Raw genomic sequence first — 22828 nt, forward strand, 5'->3', positions numbered from 1 at the left:
TTGGAGCTCACCGGACAGCTTCAAGAAGAACAGCAGATCAACACATTCCTGGGGGCAAAGAGAAAGCGTCCACGGGAGACCTGAAGGATCATTTATTTTATTTCTGTCTTGTAAGCCCAAATGAGGCAAAGAAAAAAGAAGCAAAAAAAAAAAGAAATAAATTGATTAACTAACGTTTGTTTCTTCTTTAACAAATCTAAACTCTAAGATCCTTGAAACATTGCACACACATTTCACTTCATGCATTGCATATACATTTCATACATTGCATTCATATACATTGCACATACATTTCATACATTGCATACACATGGCATCCAGTCATACACATTGCATAACAGGTTCACATGACGGATTTCTCATCTTCTCGCTGTTTATTTCAGTCAGAAGAGATGGAATCTGAAATGAGCATCAAGAATCTCGAAGCACAGAATGCCCAAGTTCAAGTGGCAATTCTGGAACTGGCAAAGGGGCAACAAGAACTGAAAGCCCTGATAATCAAGAAGAAAAAGAAGCCCAAAGGATCTGTAGGCGTGAGTCACCTGAAAAGGAAGATCAAAATCCCAGTCAAAAAGTTCAAAAAGCCACCGATCCCTGAAACAGTCGGTGATGATGAACAAGAAGACAATCAAAGCAACCAGGGTTCTGCTAAACCCTCTCTCTCTTCAAATGAAGAAAATGATCATTCTGGGGACGAACCGGATGATGAAAAATACCAACAGCTGGAAGACCGTATGAAAGCTATGGAGATACAAAAAATACCTGGCTTAGATTTCAATGATCTGGGGCTCATCTCGGATGTTGTTATCCCTCCAAAATTCAAAGTTCCTGTCTTTGCAAAATATGATGGAGTTTCTTGCCCGAAACTACATCTGAGATCCTATGTGAGGAAGATACAACCTCATACAACAGATAACAAATTGTGGATTCACTTCTTCCAAGAAAGTCTGTCGGGTACACAACTCGAGTGGTACTACCAGCTGGAAAATACCAAGGTTCATACTTGGGAAGAATTAGCTGCTGCTTTTTACAAACAGTACCAATACAATGCTGATCTTGCGCCAACCCGTACTCAACTAAGGGGCATGTCTATGGGACCAAAAGAAAGTTTCAAAGGATATGCACAAAAGTGGAGAGATATGGCTGGAAGGGTTCAACCACCCTTATCTGATCGCGAACTAGTTGACATGTTCATGGGCACTTTAACTGGCCCTTTCTATAGCCATTTGCTGGGAAGCTCATCATCAGGTTTCACTGACCTGATACTGACCGGAGAACGTGTCGAAAGTGGCATTCAAAATGGAAAAATTCAAATAGGTTCCTCCTCTGGTACTACAAAAAGGCCCATCAGCGGGAGAAATGAGGTCAATGCAACACAAATTCAGAAAAGTCGCAAAAGTGAGCAGCATCAATCTGTAGGGGCAGTTCTGATCTCCGCATCTGCACCTCAAAAAGATCAACAGCCAAAATATACGCATCGACCAGATGCACCAAGAAGAAATTTCACCAGAATCAACATGCCAATCTCTCAGGCATTGCAGCACTTGCTAAAAGCAGATCTGATCACCTTAAGAGGTCCTCCAAAGAATGTCAACACTTCCTCTCCGAATTATCGCCCTGATGCGACATGTGCCTATCACTCAAACTGTCCAGGACATGACGCAGATCACTGCTGGGCCCTGAAAAATAAAATACAAGATATGATAGATGCTGGGGAAATTGAGTTCGATCCTCCAGAAACTCCAAATGTCATCACTGCACCTATGCCAAAGCATGACAAAACTGTCAACGCTATCCTGGACACTGTTTACATCTATGATGTGAACGAATTATCAACTCCACTCTGCGAAGTCAAAGGAAAGCTAATCCGAGCTGGTTACTTTCCAGGGTGTGACCCCGACTGCTTTTATTGCTCCTGCCTGCCCAATGGTTGTGAAAATCTGAGGATGGGAATTCAAAAATGGATGGATCGCCGTATCATTATGTTTGAGAGGCTCCCTTCTATGGACGTGCTGTGCGAAGTCTTTGCAAACGGGATGAGAATAGAGGATGCCTCAGTGATCTCCAGCTTACCATTCAAAATCTCTGCCAAGGCTCCATTCAAAATTTCTGCTACACTCAAAGTGGCATCAGTAGTCATTGCTAGTCCAACTCCATTTCCATACTCCTCAGACAAAGCTGTCCCATGGGGATATGACACTAATGTTTACATTCATGGAGTTAAGCAGGGTACCTCGACTGAAGAGGCCGCAAAGTTAACTACTCCAACTGTGGGTAATATTGTGGGTACCAGCAAGATCACGAGAAGTGGAAGAATCTTTTCACCAGAAATTTCTCCAAATGTTGCTGCTGGTCCAGTCCGAGTCCCAGTTCCTAATCAAAATGTCAACGCTCGAGGCAAAGAGCCACAAGTTGAACAAGTTCAAACCCCGGTGGAGATCACTGCTGAGGATCCGTCAAAGCAAGAAATGGAGGAAATATTGAAAATCATCTGCAAGAGTGATTACAATATTGTTGAGCAACTGGGGCACACTGCTTCAAAAATCTCAATGCTATCTCTGCTAAAATATTCAGAAGCTCATGCCAAAGCTCTGATGAAGTTCCTGAAAGCTGCGCATGTGCCTCAAGAGATCTCAGTCGACCAATTTGAGAATTGTGTTGCCAATCTAACCGTGAGCAATGGTCTCGGTTTCTCTGATGTGGATCTAACCCCTGCTGGAAAAAATCACAACAAAGCCTTACATATCTCCATTGAATGTAATGGCACCACTCTATCTCATGTGCTAGTAGATAACGGTTCTTCTTTGAACGTGTTACCGAAAACAGTACTAGAAAAGCTTGACTTCGAAGGAATTGTGTTACAACCAAGTGATGTTGTGGTAAGAGCCTTTGACGGGTCAACCAGAACGGTATACGGAAAAGTGAATCTCCCAATCAGAGTGGGTTCTCAAATCTTTGATTCTATCTTTTACGTAATGGAAATTCACCCAGCCTACTCCTGTTTACTTGGACGTCCTTGGATACATGGGGCAAACGCTGTAACTTCTACCCTGCATCAGAAGTTAAAATATCCAGTAAAAGGAAAGATTGTCACAGTCTATGGCGAAGAGGAATATGTGGTTAGTCACCTAAGCAATTCCAAATATGTTGAGTTGGAGGACGAATTCATCGAAACTCCATGCCAATCATTTGAGGTGGTCTCTCCAGATGTCTCTACCACCAAGCATATTCCTGCTACTCCAACTACAACTATGGCTTCTCTCAAAGATGCCAAAGCCATGATTGAACAGGGTGATTGCACAGTATGGGGACAGCTTCCCGATATACCCTACAAGTCTGACAAACTAGGTCTGGGCTATGATAGTGAAAATCAAAAGAATGATCAAAGTCCTCGTTCTGGAGGATTAATGTCACACTTCGTCAGCCAAGAAGTAAACGCTATTGAAGATGAAGGAGTGTTCATGAACCATATCATTCAGCCATATCCAGATGAGATTCCACCCATTTCCATGGGAATGTGGGATGCTGTGGGAGAACCAAACGGCGGGTATAATTATCAGTATGCCGCACCTCAGAATTCTTATATTGCTATGGAAGACCTTACCCCGACTGGATGGGGTGATCAAATTGGAAATGACGAAAGTTTCACAAGTCCCGTCACTGAGCAATATCAAAATCCACCCAAAGAAGTATGGGACACGCTAGGAGAACCCAGCGGCAAATATGACTATATGGTGAAATACTCCGCTCCTCCAAGCTCACAAATTGCTATGAAGGACATTGTCCCAACTGGATGGGATGAACATTACGATGACAATTTCGCTTTCGAAGAAGCCAGGGAAATACCAAATAACGAGGGTTGCTTTCTGTCAGCATACACTCCTCATCAGGATGCACAAGTCTCTATTCAAAACATCATCCCGACTGCATGGGACGGCCTTATCGAGCATCTCGCTCAGCCAACAGAGATATCTCAGCCTGGGCTCTCGTATCCAGCAGAGTATATCCCTTATCCCGAAGGATCACCGGCTCATTTTCCCACTAATGAAATCAATGCTGTGGAAGATGAAGAAGACAACTGCAACTGGAACAGCTGGATACTCCCTGCTCACAACAGTGGATTGAACAACTGGAAAGCTGAGGATGTGATCTCCTTTGACCAGGAGTAAATGCCATTTCCTGTTTTCTTTGTGTATATTGTGCAAAGATAAAAATGGTTCCTGAACAATCGAACCATGAGCTTGAAAGCCGTGTGCCTTAGCACACTGGTCCTTCTATAAGGGCTTATCATATCATGATCATGTGCATTCAATAAAATCATGGGACGCTTGCATATTTAAATTTTGTGATCCTTTTTCCTTCTTTCTTCGCTTTCAAATAGCTATGTTTTTTCTTCACACACACTCACATAATTAACATGCAGATTCACATACACTCTGGATCCAGTCAACAACGATTCTGCTATTGCCCGTCATGACTTTGAAAATCCGATCTACCAAACTGAGGACGAAAGTGAGGAAGATTGTGAAGTGCCAAGAGAACTTGCAAGGCTGCTAGAACAAGAAGACAAGGCCATACAGCCTCACGAGGAGCCAATTGAGGTCATCAACTTGGGCAGCAACGAAGAAAAGAAAGAAGTCAAAATAGGGGCTGATTTAGAACACAGCGTCAAGCAAAGACTGATTCAAATGCTGCGAGACTACGTCGAGATATTCGCCTGGTCCTATGAGGATATGCCAGGCCTTGACACGGACATTGTAGTTCATCGCCTGCCAATCAAAGAAGGTAGCACTCCAGTCAAACAGAAACTACGAAGGAGTAGGCCTGATATGTCAAAAAAGATCAAAGACGAGGTTGAAAAACAGTTCAATGCCGGATTCCTAAAAGTTGTAAGTTATCCTCCTTGGATAGCTAACATCGTGCCTGTACCTAAAAAAGACGGGAAAGTCAGAATGTGCGTGGACTACAGAGATCTGAACCGGGCAAGCCCCAAAGATGATTTCCCTTTACCACACATCGATGTACTGGTTGACAATACCGCACAATGCAAGGTATTCTCCTTTATGGACGGATTCTCAGGGTACAATCAAATCAAGATGGCACCCGAAGACATGGAAAAAACAACCTTCACAACACCCTGGGGAACCTTTTGTTACAAAGTAATGCCCTTTGGTCTGAAAAACGCAGGAGCAACCTATCAACGTGCAATGGTAGCGCTATTTCATGATATGATTCATCAAGAAATAGAGGTGTATGTCGATGACATGATTGCAAAATCCAACACCGAGGAAGAACATTTGGGTCATTTACACAAGTTGTTTGACAGACTCAAGAAATACAAGTTGCGACTGAACCCAAATAAGTGTACCTTTGGAGTAAGATCCGGCAAACTCTTAGGTTTCATCGTCAGCAGCAAAGGTATTGAGGTTGATCCCGCCAAGGTTAAAGCCATTCAAGAAATGCCTATACCTCGTACCGAGAAACAAGTCAGAGGATTCTTGGGACGTCTAAATTACATCGCCCGATTTATTGCCCACATGACTACTACTTGTGTGCCGATCTTCAAACTGTTGAAGAAAGATCAAGTGGAAAGGTGGAATGACAAATGCCAGTTAGCCTTTGACAAAATCAAAGAATATCTCCAAAAACCTCCAATCTTGTTGCCACCTGTGGAAGGCAGACCTCTGATAATGTACCTAACTGTGTTAGAAGACTCAATGGGGTGTGTACTAGGACAACATGACGAATCCGGCCGAAAGGAGCACGCAATCTACTATCTTAGCAAAAAGTTTACCGATTGTGAAACAAGATACTCACTACTCGAAAAAACTTGTTGTGCCTTAGCTTGGGCAGCTCGCCGACTAAGACAGTACATGCTAAATCACACCACTTTCCTAATCTCCAAGATGGATCCCATCAAATACGTGTTCGAAAAACCTGCTCTCTCTGGAAGAATAGCGAGATGGCAAATGATCTTAACAGAATATGACATTCAATACACTTCACAAAAAGCAATCAAAGGAAGTGTGGTAGCTGATCATCTGGCTCATCAAGCAGTGGATGATTATCAAGCATTGAACTTTGACTTCCCAGACGAAGACATTATGCTAGTCAATGACTACAAACAACCAGGACCAGAAGAAGGACCCGAGCCAGGATCCCGGTGGACTATGGTTTTTGACGGAGCTTCTAATGCACTTGGCAATGGCATCGGAGCTGTGATCATTTCCCCCGCAGGAAGTTACACACCGTTCACTGCCAGATTATGCTTCAATTGCACTAACAATATAGCCGAATACGAAGCATGTATTCTGGGTCTTAAAGCTGCAATCGATCTAAGAATCAAATTCCTGGAAGTCTACGGAGACTCGGCCTTGGTAATCTACCAAGTCAAAGGGGAATGGGACACAAAGCACCCAAATCTAATTCCTTACAAAGAATATGTGCTGAGTTTGATTCTTTACTTCGAAGAAATCACTTTCGAACACATCCCACGCGAGGAAAATCAACTAGCTGATGCTTTAGCTACCATGTCATCCATGTTCAAAGTCAGGTGGGACAACGAGGCGCCTATGATCACCATTTACAGGCAAGATGAACCATCCTATTGCAATGAGATCAATACCGAAGGAACCGAGGAAAAACCATGGTTCCATGAAGTAAAAAGATATCTCGAAGCTCAGGAGTACCCTGAAGGGGCATCCATTAATGACAGAAAGTTTCTAAGGAGATTTGCTGCCAAATTCTTTCTAAGCAATGGAACCCTATACAAACGCAACCATGACTCGACTTTACTTCGCTGTGTAAACAAGAAGGAAGCAGAACAGATCATGGAAGAAATACACAATGGTGCCTTCGGTACTCATTCCAGTGGACATACAATGGCTAAAAAGATCCTGAGAGCAGGTTATTACTGGTCTACCATGGAAACAGACTGCCATCATCACTCCCGAACATGTCACAAATGCCAGATATACGCTGACAAAGTACATGTACCTCCAGTTCCATTAAGCGTCCTGACGGCTCCTTGGCCTTTTGCAATGTGGGGTATTGATATGATTGGAGAAATCAAACCTACTGCCTCCAACGGACATCGCTTTATCCTGGTCGCTATTGACTACTTCACAAAGTGGGTAGAAGCAGCTTCATTTGCTTCTGTTACCAAGAATGTGGTGGCCCGGTTCATCAAATACAATCTCATTTGTCGGTACGGCATCCCTGAACGGATTATCACGGACAATGGCACAAATCTAAACAACAGAATGATTACTGAACTTTGCACACAGTTCAAGATCAAGCATCATAATTCCTCTCCATATCGACCAAAGATGAACGGCGCGGTGGAAGCTGCCAACAAGAACATCAAGAAAATCATACAAAAAATGACAGTAACCTACAAAGACTGGCATGAGATGTTGCCTTTTGCTCTTCATGGTTATCGCACATCTGCGCGTACTTCAACAGGGGCAACTCCATTCTCCTTAGTCTATGGTATGGAGGCAGTTCTTCCAATTGAAATTCAGATTCCTTCCCTAAGGATTATGAAAGAAGCCAATCTAGACGAAGACGATTGGATTCAAACACGGTTGGACCAGATAAACTTGATTGATGAGAAAAGGCTCGCAGCTATTTGTCATGGTCAGCTATACCAAAAGCGTATGATCAAAGCCTTCAACAAAAAAGTCAAAAGTCAAGCATACCAAACTGGTGGCTTGGTTGTCAAACGCATCATCTTACCACAAGGTGATCCCAGAGGCAAATGGACTCCCACCTACGAGGGACCATTCATAATCAAGAAAATATTCTCCGGCGGCGCCATGTTGCTTACCACCATGGATGGCGAGGATTTCCCACACCCTGTGAATGCTGACATAGTCAAAAAATACTTCTCTTAAAAAGAAAAAAAACAGCTCGCTAAGTTGAAAACCTGAAAGGGCAACTTAGGCAAAAAATGAGCGTCTCGGTGGATTGAAAACCCGAAAGGGCGGTCCAGGCAAAAATTAGAGACTAAACAAATACTATCCCGGTAGGCTGAAAACCTGAAAGGGCGGCCTAGGCAAAAGTTAGGGAATGAAGCATACAACTATGTTCCGTTCAGCTGCCTACTCACCATCAAGATTCAACACCTCAAAGACACCGATCAGTCCAATCACTTTCTTCCAACAAGTGAGGGATGAGATGCTCGAGGACAGATTGGCAATAGCAGAGTTGAAACTTGACTGGATTGTTTTCACATAGCTATTTATCTCTATAAATATTTTCCAAAACTTTCTGACAATTTCCTACTTCTAGGATTGTTGTCTCCCTGTGCTAACCAGCCTATCATGGCTCTTTTTTCAAAAATCAATGCAGCTTAGGCTCAAAAATCACTATTTTCACTTTTTCTGTTTTGAATACGTAAACGTCCCAATGATAATTTTGAATGAACATGTGCATTTGAATATGATTGATGTTTACCAGGAAAAACAGGAATAGCATTCAGGAAATGTCCCAATTATCTGGACATCATTCCATCAGAAGAAAATCCCCAAGAGAAACGCATTTCTCAGCAAATTCCTCAAAAAGATTTTCTCTTCAAAAGAAGTCTTATCCCCCAGCAGGGTTGTTCCAGATTACTATCTTCAGAAGGTGTGATCCCCGCACCCGGACTTGGTCAGATAGTGCATCGGAGGATTATGCATCTTCCTCATTCCCATTTGAAAGGGCATCAGAACTTCCAGCTACCTTTCATTCCCAAGTGATATTCAAAGATCCTTCAACAGAATACCAGGATTCTCAAAGAATTTCCCCAGCCGAGGGTACTCAAACAAGACAAAAGATCATCAACGATCACAATATAGTCATATCCAGATGACTGGCGGAAATTTATTTTCCCAAATAGAAGCTCGACATCTCACATTCATACATCACATATTCACATTCATACATCACATATTCACATTCATACATCATATTCATACATCATGCATCATGCGCATATTCATACGCATATTCATACACAACATCACATGCATATTTCTCCGGGAATATCTCACATTTACATGCATCATAAACATTGCATATCACTAACTTGATTTTTCAGGTAGACGGATATCTTCAACAAAGATGTTCTCAATCACATGCAGTGTTCACCTGAATTCCATGAACAGTTCTCTCAGATATAATCAAGCCGAAGATTCATTCTGATCACTTACCAACTCAAAAACAGACATCACAGATCTAAGTTGATACCTCAGACGGTTCCAAAACGATCTAGCATCACAGATCTAAAGCGATACCTCAGACGGTTCCAGAACGATCTAGCATCACAGATCTAAAGCGATACCTCAGACGGTTCCAAAACGATCTAGCATCACAGATCTAAAGCGATACCTCAGACGGTTCCAAAACGATCTAGCATCACAGATCTAAAGCGATACCTCAGACGGTTCCAAAACGATCTAGCATCACAGATCTAAAGCGATACCTCAGACGGTTCCAAAACGATCTAACATTGCAGATCTAAAGCGATACCTCAGACGGTTCCAGAACGATCTAGCATCACAGATCTAAAGCGATACCTCAGACGGTTCCAAAACGATCTAACATTGCAGATCTAAAGCGATACCTCAGACGGTTCCAGAACGATTTAACATTGCAGATCTAAAGCGATACCTCAGACGGTTCCACAATGATCAAACGTCCAAAATCTAAATCGGAAAAACTTTGGACAAGTTCCGTAACGATTATCTTCCAAGACTTAAAGCGGTAACCTTGGACGGTTCCGAAACAGTCAACACAAAGACTTTCAAATCCTTCATCAAGATATAATCAATAGATTCATTCTGATGAACAAACCATCAACCCATTCACCAGGTGGCATCTGAAAGCCCATCTCAGGTAATGTGTCAATCTTCCAACAACATTTCACAGACGACATTCAAATGCAACTTCCAACATCTCTTCTGATCAAGGTAAGTGCAAATTTTCAGGGCATCTAAATATTCAATCATCTTCTACCTTCAGATTTCAGACAATCTCTTCAGGTTTAAGAAGATTGAATAGGGGCAACTGTTATACCCCAAAATTTGCCCGCATTATTTTTCAAGAAAACTCCAATCTGAAAATTAAAAGTCTCATATAATCATGGATTTTTATTTCAACAAAGATCCTGATATATGAAATACTTAGTTTTTAGAACTTTTCTTATACAGTAATTTGGCTTGCAGCTGAATTTATTCTTACGCAAACACCAAATACTGTTTATTACTTCACACATGCTATTTATTTATTTACAGATAAATAGTACTACACAATTGTTACAGAGTTAAATCTTTTTGCAGGCGCAGAATCAGGAAACTCAGACTGTACTGGTAACAAGTAGATTATTATTATCTTTTGTTTCCCACTAATTTTTGTACTATATTCCATTATTTTCAAAAAAATCTTTTCAAATCTCTTTTTCAAAAATCAAATCTCTCTTTTTCCCAACACTATCTCCACTTTCTTTCAAATCTTACTTCCACACAAATTTTCCTTTTGTACGGAATCACATCATTCCCCAACGTCTCTATCCTTCTTTCCATTCTATAAATACCTCTCATTTTCTTCCATAAAATCTCACATCAAATTCTAATTCATCTCTCAAATTTCTACTTCATAATCCATCCTTTCTTCTTCCCCGACAAAATGGCAAAGCAGTGGGAAACGTGTTTTCTAATGGTCATCACCATTGCTACGGCGATCATGTCTTTCTTCTGTCTGCATAGCCCGGAACACTGTGGACCTGGGATGCTTATGCTCCCAATCATCTACATGTTACTATTTGTAGCATGGGTTACCAATCGTCATTCTTAAAATTTGCCATATTTCTTATTTCTTAAATGTACCGTTTATTCGTCGTACTGTTCAATATAGTATGTAATATTTGTACTGTCAGTATTAAATATTGTACTACTTGTCATAATATCGCTTAATTACTCAGATAATATTTTATGTGTTTTCTGCCAGTCAAATATTCATTTTTCTGTGCATTAAATGATTTTCAGGGTTATTATCGGTAATTTTGCTCGCATACAGTAAATATTAGTTATTTATTATGTCTGTGTTTTTTAACAAGTCATGTAAATAAACTTTCATTTTTCACATAAAACAAAAGCAAAAACAACAAAAAAAAAGAAAATTAACTTTGACTGTTGATTTTTCACTCTAACTGCTACATCAATACCTGAACAGTCAGTTAACAGCCAAACTGCTGGCAGTACAATTCTCAGTGTTTTGTACCATCAATCAAATCAATCTTTCACAATTCAAAATTCAAAGATTTTTGTTCTAGAAGTCTTCTGAATATCACGCGATTAGCAGAGACTCAACACTGCACAAAAATCAGGTACGCTTAACTGTCTCCTACATAAACAGTCCCTGACTAGGGTTTTCTTGTTTTTACAGGAGAAACAAGTTTTTGAGAGCTCAAATGGATTTCATACACATCCATATATCTCAAAGTACCATCATACGAATTTTCAAACTTCAATTCACTCAGACGCACCGTCAGCAGCTCAAACAGTCAACAGACGACCCGTTTGACCAAAAAGTCAACAGACAGTCAAAAATGAAATTTTTTGTCAAAGTCCATATTTTGTCAAAGGATTCATCATTTGATCATTGGATGATCATAATTCATCAAGGAAAGATCAAAAATCAACAAAACCCTAAGATTCAAAATTAGGGTTTTTGCCTGAAAAGTCAACTCAACTTTGACTGATCATAACTCTCTCATCCTTCATCCAAAAAATTCAAACCAAAGCTCATTTTGAAGGAAATTCAATTATCTTTCAAATGCCATTGATCCCATGGTCATTGCATTCACCATTTGAAAAATATGATCAAAGACATTACAGGTCATTTTCAAAGTCAACAAAAAGACACTTTTTTCAAAAGGACACACAAGGAGCATCAAAAATAATTTTGACATGAGACCAAAGACATTGGTTATAGGACTCTTTGAGGTTTCCGAAAAGTGAAAGATCTCCTTCATATGACAAAAATTGAGGGATTTACACCTTGTTGAAGTTGGCTAAATTTTGGGAAAATGCATGAAATCAACATTGCTCAAAAATGTATTTTTTCCAAATGGGGCCAAGTTTTCATGGTTCAAACATCATTTCCATAATATTACGGGCCTCCCACGACCAAGACCAAGCCCATAACATTTTTCTCCATTTTTTGATTTAATTTTATCATTTAAGATTAAATTAAAAAAGGAAAAAAAGGAAGGATAAAGCATAGCTTATTTTCTAAGCTAAAGCCTCCACATGTGACTTAATTATGCAGGAAGGAAGGTGCAAAGCAAGTCTATGGCAAGAGTGTGGAAAAATGAAGCAATGGTTGCTTGAATTTTAAGTTTGAAAGTCAAGATTCCAACAAAGACAATTAAGGCTTTTTAGCTTAGTTTTTAAGCACTCCATGGCTTATAAATAGGCGAGCATACTCCAACAATCAAAGGAGAACGAAAATAGCAAAGGGAGATAGCAAGAAAGCTCACAAAATTCTCACAAAATTCTCCAAACTTTGTAATTTTCATTTTCATATTTCCACTCAATATCAACACAAAATAAACACTTCCAAACATCTCACAAAAGAGAGACAAGTTCAGAAAGAAAGCCTTACTCGTAATACACTTGTAACCACTTGAAAAAATTCAAAGAAAATTCAAATTCGAGTTTTTAATTTCAGTCCATTTCAATACAAACTAAGCATTCAAACATCATCTCTGAGCTTCACTGAAACTATTCCAATCAATTGCAAGTCTTAAACATCACTGAATCGAGCTACACAGGTCACGATTTGTCCAAACTAAAACTGACTTGTATCTCATAACACAAGCATATCTAGCACGATGTAGACATATATTTGGACTTGGTGTGGTGTGTAGATCATTTCTGGAACTTTAATTAAGTTTTAGACGCTTACACACGAAGTTACCATTTTAGGGTTCATAACCTAAAATTTAGGGCTTTCTGAAATAGGCAAAATTAGAAGTTCTAAATAGCACCATTAAAATCGCATGAACAATACGAACTTAACCATGGCATCGCGCCAAATTTATACTCATGTTTGCTTGTATTCTCTATTATTAACAGGTGTAAAAGATTGGAGTTTTTACACCACCTGCAAATGAACGGTGTAAAAGCCCATCTGAAGGTTGAAGATGATGCGTGGCGTCCTCTGATTGGATGGGAGGCGCGCGCGTGATTTTTTTAAACTGACCTTGGATTCAGTGTTTTGCAGGTGTTCCACGTGCTATGGTCCCTCATGCTTTCCACCATCTGATCCATCCATCTCCTAATCCAACGCGCCAGATCATGCAGCTACATCATGTTCCCTCACATGCATACCACATCTGATTAGTATCCTTTTATTTTCTATTTTTATTTTAATTTCTTTGTTAAATTAATTAAAAATAGTTTCAAAAATCCAAAAAATACACAAAAAATATTTTTAGACTTCTAAAATAATATATTATTTTCTGAAATAAAAATATTTTATTTTTCTTCAAAATTTCAATATTTTGCGTAATTAATTAGTATATATTTATATATTTGCTTTTTAATTATTCTAACCAATCAAAAAATCATAAAAAAAATTGTTCTTTATGTTAAATATTGTTTATATACTATAAGTTAATTTTGTACATATTTTGAATAATTTTCTCTTTAAGTTTTAGTTATTTGTATAATTATTTGTATAATTATGTATTAATTAGCTTAATCAATTTCAAAAATTCCAAAAAAATTAGTTTTTGTTTTAAAATTAATTGACAAATATTTTGTACATATTTTGAACTTAATTTCTAGGTTTAAATCTATTTTCATCTTTTTTCTTCATTTTAATTTAATTAATCAGGCATTAATTATAATTAAAATCAATCATAAAAAATCCAAAAAACATGCCTTTTATTTTTCTTGCAATTTAAATTCCTAGATAAATGTATAGGATGTCAAATTCATGTAAATAGGCTAGTTTACGTTTCCTGCACAATCGATGTAATAGCGTAGATTTACTTTCCGCACTTTACATTTCCGCATTTTAATTTCCAGCAAATATAAACTGCGTGTATGTCAAAGATAAAATTGAACCGTTAGATCACTAACTTCAAAGATAAAATATCTGAATACAATCACAATCACGCTTGCACCTCTTAAGGTAATCCCTTCACATTCTTTTCAAAATCAAAGTCAAAATTCTACTATTTTGAGTACAAAATCGAACCTTGCGTTTATATCCGGTGAAAGGATAGATTTTTAAAGGAAATAGGATAAAGACCTTACAACTCAGGGTAGACCTCCTAGTTTGCTTGCTCAAATCAAAACAAACAAAATCTCATACACTGTTGTTTTTCAAAACAAAACTTTCAAAAAAAAAGACAATACTTTGTATACATCCAAACACGGATCATTACAAAGTTAACGTTCTTTTCAAAACATCTTTCGAAAGATAAACAAACATTTTGTATACATCCACACACGGATCATTACAAAATTCAAAATTACAAAAGTATTTGAAACCACATATGAGCAATTTCAGAGCAATTGAAAAGTGATCGAAAAACAAGTGAGCTAAGAAAACTTAAGAGCCCATGGATAACCATGGATACAAAGGGTGCTAACACCTTCCCTTTGTATAACCTACCCCCTTACCCAGAATTTCTTAAAGGTCTTTTTTCTGTTTCTTTTATAAACCTTTCCTTAATTGGATAAAATAAAAGGTCGGTGGCGACTCTGTGAATTTTCAAAAATGCGAAAGCATTAAGCGATAAAAAGAGTCAGTTCACGTATCTCTACAGATCAGAGGTATGGCCCGGTATTAAAAAACGGAGGTCCACACTTGCTTATTTGCTTATTGCTTCCATTGCATGTTTCCTCTTATTTGTATATCTTCCATTGCCTGTTTCCCTTAGCACATAACATGATACATACATACACACCCTTAGATTAGAAAATTAGCAAGAATGGATCCTGTGGAGTACCACAGACGTGAGGGGTGCTAATACCTTCCCCTCACGTAACAGACACCCTTACCCTTTCTCTAAGACCTGTGCTATTATTTGGTTTTCTTCGATATTTTCCATTCCTGTGTGTAGGAGAAATAGATGTTCGATGGCGACTTCATTGTTATTTGTTTCGATGAGTTTTCCAGTTGCTTCAGCTGGCGACTCCATTGGGGACATAAGACCTGAGTGTCGTTCCTAGTTCTTGCTTGATTTCTATTCTGTGGGTGTTTGTGTGTTTACTGCTAGCATCATTGTATATATTGCTTGCATGCATTTGCATCTATGTGTTTACCGCTTTCCATATTCTGGATATACTGCTGTGCTGGCTGGTTGTTTTTCTTGGCGGTCGGGATGTTACTGTGAGGTAAAAGGTCCATTACCCAGACCAAGTATACACTTAGATTAGCGTGGATAGTTATGTTGGCTCTCGTGGCGCCTGGCACGTAGAGTTGGCATAACATACCACAACCAGGAGAGAACTCGGTGAGGCGATCTTTGTCCGGCATGCTTATTACCGTAGGCAGACGCTCTCATTGTTTGTTCGAAATTCCTGGTAACCATTAGGGACATCCTGTGTGTGTTTAGGATTCTTACTTGTGAGGTTTTGGTTGGGACAGGAAACCTTGGCTCCTACATACCATTTGTTTCTTCAGACTTGAGGCCGAACCTTTATTTGGTTTGTTCTCATTGTGTGTGATATGCCGCTAGTTCAGATTTGAGGAAGGACCTTTATTTGGTCTATTCTCATTACGCTTAATATTTTGGTATTCTGAAATGACGGCGGAGCTTTGATCTTGTTACCTTTGATTATATTCAGACGTGGTACAACAAGAGTGGCTTTTTCGGTGGTTATTTGGTTCTTGGTGTTTTGTTGCAGTGTTAAACCTTTGATCCTGATACTCTCGTGTCGATACTAGAAAATCAGCGCAGCATTGTCCAGATATATGATATGCATAACATGTTTTTTTTGTCTTTTGCATCATTTTAACATTCATGTTTCTTATTTCCAGGTGTTCACAATATTTATTCTAATTTCGAGCAAAGGTTTACCTAAGATGAGTCCACACAAGAGTCGCAATGTTGGATACAAATTTGTGAAGATTTCCTTGGGGGCATTGGCAGCTTTAGCTGAGAGGTCTCCGCCTGCAAACAGAGTTGTCTTTGAGAAGAAATATGGAAAGATACTGGATATTTTGGACTCGCCTTTGACAGAATACGAGGAAGGGGGAGTTCACACACTCTTGCAGTTTTACGAGCCTCCTTTACGTTGGTTCACTTTTGTGGACTTCCAGTTGTTGCCTACCTTAGAGGAATACTCATATCTGATGGGAGTTCCAGTCAAGCGTCAAGTTCCGTTCTAGAATACTATGGAGGTTCCGTCGTCTGATCAATTGGCGTCTGCTCTTTATTTGAGCCAGTCATGGGTGAAAGCTAATTTTGAATCTAAGGTTAACCGTTCTGGTATCTCCTTGGAGTGTTTGTTGAAGGAAGCTCATGATGTTGCTGACAAGGGAGCGTGGAGGGGGTTCAATGCTTTATTGGCTTTATGTGTCTATTGGATAGTCTTGTTTCCCAACATACCTAAATTTGTGGACATAAATGCCATCCGTATTTTCATGACAGGAAACCCAGTTCATATGCCTTCTAGAAAGCATAAGGACATAGGAGGTGTTGTGAACTGTTGCCTTCCATTGTTATACATGTGGTTTAACAGTCATATGCCTTGCAAAGGAGCTTTCGTAGCTACTCGAGATTCCTTGACCTGGGCGAAAAGATTGATGGGATTAAGGGCTAAGGACATTCGCTGGTATACTCCAAAGTTAGATTGGAAAGATGACGAGATGGTGTCTGAATGTGGGGAATTTGATAATGTTCCTCTCATAGGAGTTAGAGGTGGTATTAATTATAACCCACGTCTCACTGTGCGTCAGTTGGGTTTTGATCTGGTGAGTCCTCCCGAAGATAGATTTGTGAAAGAATCCTTGTACTATGATGTATCGCAAGACAACACTGAATTGCAGAGAGCTTTCGGAGCATGGTTTAATGTTAGAATGAGAGTCAAAGCGGAGCTGGGGAAAAGAGATTGCATTGCTCATCCTGATTATGCGGAGTGGGTGGAGAACAGAGCAAAATACAATGAGTTGCCTTTCCCTTTTGAGGACCTTTTGTACACGCATGGTCCTGATTTTCCTATTGATATGTCGGTGGGAAGTTTCTAAAGACAACGTATGCCAATGAACAACTTCGTGAAGAGAACTTGGATTTGAGTATGAAGTTGTTTGACGTCAATCAAGAGAAAAAGACTTGAGTCGTAAATTGAGGATGATCAGTGAAAGTTCTGGCAGGAAGGCCAAGGCACAAAAGAGACAATGCGTTGGTAACACTGTTGTTGATGAGGTTACTGAATTAAAGAAGGCGTTAGAAGAAGCTGAAGTCAGGTATTTAGAGAAACAACGGGAACTTGACGAAATGTCGGTTTCCAAAGAGGAGTTGCAAATCCAACACGAGGCGGAAATACCGAGTTTAGCATCAGTGCTTCAACGCAGTGATGATAGAATTGATGAAGGATATGCACAAAGAAAGAGGCTACAATGTCACCTCCAAGGAAGTCAAGCCCGGTTAGACAAAGTGTTGAAAGAGAATCAGACTCTAAGAGATCAACTTCAAGAGAAAGACGAGATCATTCGAGGGCTCACTCAGAAGCCAGATTAGTGATGTTCGAGAGTAGTGTTTGATGTTTGTTTTCTGGTTGTTTTGTTATTGATCACCATCAGGCTTGTTGATGGGATCGATTATTGGGATGGATCTTTGTTTGAAAATTTGTAATGAACTTCTTGTATGCCTTACCTTGATGATTATATGATATGTTTGTTCTTGTGCGGAACCCATTGCTTGGTTTTATATTTTGCTAGAAATTACGAATCAATGCGTTGAACACTTGGAAATATTAAACATGTCGCTTGCATTCATATCCATGCATTTCATACATTATCATGCATGCATAACAGGTGTTCCAGATATTTTCTTGAGTAACTGATTGGGCTTTTGTTCAACAACAATTGCTTCTTCACACAGTTACGGTACTCGAGGCAATCAGAGGCGACAAATGGAACAGATACATGAACAGATGGCTGAAATGCGAGTTCAACTGATGGAACAGATGAACACGCAGATGACTCAATTTATAGAGGTGTTGGCTAACGTCACTAGAGGTCAAGAGGATTTGAGAGTTCTCGTTGAGAATTCTAGGAAAACTGAGAATGATGGAGGACAATATGGGTTATATGATGATGTATCCGGACGGATTGAGAACAACCACGATGAGAACGATTTCAGGAAACCTGCCCACGTGCCTTATAATCCTTTCAACCAGCATCAGGGGTTTCCGCCGCCGCCTCCGTCTCGTCTCCTTGGAGGAAGAGGTCATCATAATCGGGGAAATCAAGACTTTGATTTTGAGAATGTGGATCAACTGTCAAGGCATAGTGCTGAAGGTGTGCAGGATGATGGTGGTAAGATTCGGCTGATTGAGGAACATTTGAGGGCTATTGAAGGCAAAGGGGTGTTAGGTATGGATATCAATGATCTAGGTCTGGTTCCAGGCGTGAGGATTCCGCCAAAGTTTAAGGTTCCGACCTTTGACAAGTATAATGGTGCGACCTGCCCAATGATACATGTCAAAGCATATTATTGGAAAATGTCTGTGTATTCCGAAGAGGAAGGCTTTCTGATGCACTTCTTCCAGGATAGTCTTGTTGGGGCATCCTTGGAGTGGTATGTTCAACTTGAGCGATCTCACATCCATTCTTGGAGAGATCTTGTGGAAGATTTCATTAAGCACTATCAGTACAACATGGACATGGCGCCGAATCGAACTCAACTTCAGAGTTTGGTTCAAGGTCCTAAAGATTCCTTCAAGGAATATGCTCAGAAATGGCGCGAGCTAGCGGCAAGAGTTCAACCACCTATGAATGAGCGTGAGATGATCGACATGTTCACAAGTACTTTGTCTGGATACTACTACTTGGCCTGTAGTGCTTCCGCCAATTTTTCTGAAATGGTGAGATATGGAAAACGTGGTTAGATTGGCCTCTAAATGGGGAAAATTCAGTTGGGAGCCTCTTCTAACGCTGCTAATGGAAGAAAGCCAGCTGAGGGCTATGCCAGGAGGAAGGAAGGAAATGCGGATGTCGTGTACGGAAGAAATAGTCAAGGGAGAAATAATTCACAGGTTAATGCTGTAACTATTCCTGTGCCGCAGCAGCAACAACATCATCAGCAGGGATGCTCCAAATGACATATGCCCAACTGCTGCAACATCTGCTCAAGATTGAGAAAATCACTTTGAGGGATGCTCCAAATGCGCCAGATACACTGTCTCCGAACTACAATGTGAATGCGCGTTATGCTTTCCATTCTTGTGTCGCGGAGCACGATACCGAAAGATGCATCGCTTTGAAGAACAAGGTGCAGGACCTATTGGATCAAAATGTGATACAGTTCACTCCCACACCCAATATTGTCAACAATCTGATGCCTACTCACGGAGGTTCGGGTGTGAATGCCATCGAGAGTGAAGAGATAAGTGTTGTATCCGATGTGGGCTGCTTGGCTTTTCCTCTTGTGTCTGTGAAACAACATCTGGTTAATAGTGGCATCTTCCCGGGTTGTGGTATCGATTGTAAGAATTGTAAGAGTCAACCTGAGGGTTGTGCTGATTTGAAAGGTATGGTGCAAAAATTGATTGATGAGGGTCCTCTTCAATTTTATTGAAGGTTGAGAGGTGCGAAGAGCGAGAATGGTGAGGTTTCTATGATTTCAATTCCTTATGAGCCGGTTGTTCCAATCTGTATCCAAGTACCTATTCAGATACCTGTTAGTATCCCATATGAGGAACAACCAGCGGCTTTGATGATTACCGTGCCAGGACCAGTTCCATATGAGAGTGGAAGGCCATTCCTTGGCATTATGGCTCAGATGTGTATTACTATGGCACGAAGAAAGAGGATGGGCTGAAAGAGAAATCTGTTGAGGATGCAGTTGCAAATGCCGATAATTTCGCTGGTACTGGTAGAATTACTCGCAGTGGCAGGGTCTTCTCTCCTCAGCAAGTACAAGACAATGTTGATGCTTTGGCGAAGGCCAAAGGTAAACAAGTGGTGATTGAGGATCAAAGTAACCCGTCGATTCAGAAAGGGACAGCTGGTGATCTTGTGTCTTCTAAAGACGTGGAAGAGTTGTTAAGAATTATCCGGAGATCGGACTACAAAGTTGTTCTGCAGCTGGGCCAAACCCAATCAAAGATTTCCATCTTGCAATTGTTGATGTGTTCAGATGTCCATAGAGATGCTCTTTTTAGGATTCTGAATGATGCTTACGTACCGCAGAAGATATCTGTGAATCAGTTGGAGGCCGTTGCCAATATTATTTCAGCAGGGAATGGTTTGGGGTTTACTGATACTGATCTCCCTTCAGAGGGAAGAAATCACAACAAAGCGTTACATATCTCTATAGAGTGCAAAGGGACAACTCTGTCTCGTGTCCTGGTTGATACTGGTTCTTCGTTGAATGTGATTCCCAAATCGGTCCTCATGAGGATTGACTATGCTGGTGTTGAGTTGAGGCCCAGTAAATTGGTAGTGCGTGCCTTTGATGGTTCGAGAAGATCTGTGTTTGGAGAAGATGACTTGCTAATCCAAGTTGGTCCTCGGATTTTCACTACGACTTTTTATGTAATGGATATTCAGCCTGCATATTACTGCTTGTTGGGACGACCATGGATTCACAAAGCTGGCGCTGTGACATCCACCCTCCATCAGAAGTTGAAATATCCAATTGATGGTAAGGTTGTGACAGTTTGTGGTGAGGAGGATTACATTGTGAGTCACCTATCTTCTTTCCGCTATGTGGAGATTGAAGGTGAAATACACAAGACCCCGTTTCAGGCGTTTGAGGCTGTGAATGCTGTGAAAACTCCTCTTTGTGAGTTAAAGAAGCCGGAAACGTTTATGTCTTTCTTGAAGGATCACAGGTGGTTGTGGAAACTGGTAAAAGTGAGGGGTGGGGACAGATGATTGATGTGCGCCCCAAGTTCAATAAAAATGGTCTCGGTTTCAACCCTGGTAGGAAAAGCTTTGCGTCTCCAACGTCAAGTTTCACTCCAGTCAAGTTTATAAAGGGTGGCGTCATTCAAGAAGGTCAGGTCAATGCCATTGTCAATGGTGAAGAGGTGGATTGTGACTGTGATTTTGATAGCTGGATCCGCCCAAGTATTCCTGGAACAAAGCTCAACAACTAGACAATTGAAGATGTCATTCAAGTCACACAGGCTCAGGAGTAATTTTCTTGTTTTTACTTTTCTTATCATGCAATAATTCCTACGCTCTGCCCAAGGCGTAGTGAATCATTTGTAGGGCCACACAGTTTGCATTTTCAAAGTATTCATGAAATAAAAGGAAGTTTTTTGCATCCAAATGTTTTGTTCCTTGTCTTTCTTTTAAATGTTTTTTCTTTAAATGGCAATGTTTCCTTTTGCACCCCCTTGCACATAGCTTAATAAAAATAAAACTAAAATAAAAACATCAATCATGCAGATGTTCCATTACCACGGATTCCATTGGTAACAGTTCCGCTATTGCTTATTATGATTTTGATAATCTGATCTACCAAGCCGAGGAGGAAGCTTATGAAGATTGTGATCTCCCCGACGAGTTGGCCAGATTGTTGAAACAGGAAGAAAAGAAAGCGATTCAGCCGCATCAGGAGGCAATCGAGATGGTGAATGTTGGCACTAAAGAGCAGGCCAGAGAAGTCAAGATAGGGGCAGTACTTGAGAATAGTGTGAAGCAGAGGCTTATTGCTATGTTGAAAGAGTATGCGGATATCTTTGCTTGGTCCTACGAGGATATGCCGGGTCTTGATACAGATATTGTGGTACACCGTCTACCTCTCAAGGAAGATAGTCCTCCTGTCAAGCAGAAGCTTCGAAGGACTCGCCCAGATATGTCTGAGAAGATTAAGAAAGAAGTTGAGAAACAATTTGATGCTGGCTTTCTGCAAGTTGTGAATTACCCGCCGTGGGTTGCGAATATTTTTCCTGTGCCTAAGAAAGACGGAAAGGTCAGGATGTGCGTGGACTATAGAGATTTGAATAGGGCGAGTCCGAAAGCTGATTTTCCTCTTCCCCACATTGATGTGTTGGTGGATAATACTGCTCCTTTTAAGGTGTTTTCTTTCATGGATGGCTTTTTTGGGTATAATCAGATTAAGATGGCACCAGAAGACATGGAGAAAACAACGTTTATCACACCAAGGGGAACTTTCTGCTATAAAGTCATGCCTTTCGGGTTGAAAAACGCAGGGGAAAAGTATCAGCGCGCCATGGTGACTCTTTTTCATGACATGATTCACAAAGAGATTGAAGTGTATGTCGACGACATGATTGCAAAGTCTCACACTGAAGAAGAACACTTGGTTCACTTGCAGAAGTTGTTTGAAAGGCTTCGGGAATTCAGACTGAGTTTGAATCCAAACAAATGCACTTTTGGAGTTCGATCTGGAAAGTTGTTGGGCTTTGTTGTTAGTGGAAAAGGTATTGAGGTCGATCCTTCAAAAATAAAAGCCATACAAGAGATGCCTGGGCCGAGAACAGAAAAAGAGGTTCGTGGTTTCTTAGGGAGATTGAATTACATTGCTAGATTCATCTCTCATCTTACGGCCACTTGTGAACCAATATTCAAATTACTAAGAAAATATCAGACGTCCAGGTGGAATAATGATTGTCAAAAAGCATTTGAA

General features: G+C 40.3%; 2 protein-coding genes across 2 annotated transcripts; both read left to right on the forward strand.

Moving 5' to 3' along the window:
* Positions 1-16398: 16398 nt before the first annotated feature.
* LOC131597545 (uncharacterized) lies at positions 16399-17250 on the forward strand. The gene has a single exon (XM_058870236.1). The coding sequence runs from the start codon at positions 16399-16401 to the stop codon at positions 17248-17250; it is 852 nt and encodes a 283-aa protein (XP_058726219.1).
* Positions 17251-19324: 2074 nt separating this feature from the next.
* Positions 19325-21105, forward strand: LOC131597546 (uncharacterized). The gene is made up of 2 exons (XM_058870237.1): positions 19325-19757; positions 20009-21105. Exons 1-2 carry the CDS (start codon positions 19325-19327, stop codon positions 21103-21105), a joined length of 1530 nt encoding a protein of 509 aa, XP_058726220.1.
* Positions 21106-22828: the final 1723 nt, after the last annotated feature.

This window comes from Vicia villosa, linkage group LG4 (genome assembly GCF_029867415.1).
Source record: "Vicia villosa cultivar HV-30 ecotype Madison, WI linkage group LG4, Vvil1.0, whole genome shotgun sequence".
Classification (NCBI taxonomy): domain Eukaryota; kingdom Viridiplantae; phylum Streptophyta; class Magnoliopsida; order Fabales; family Fabaceae; genus Vicia; species Vicia villosa.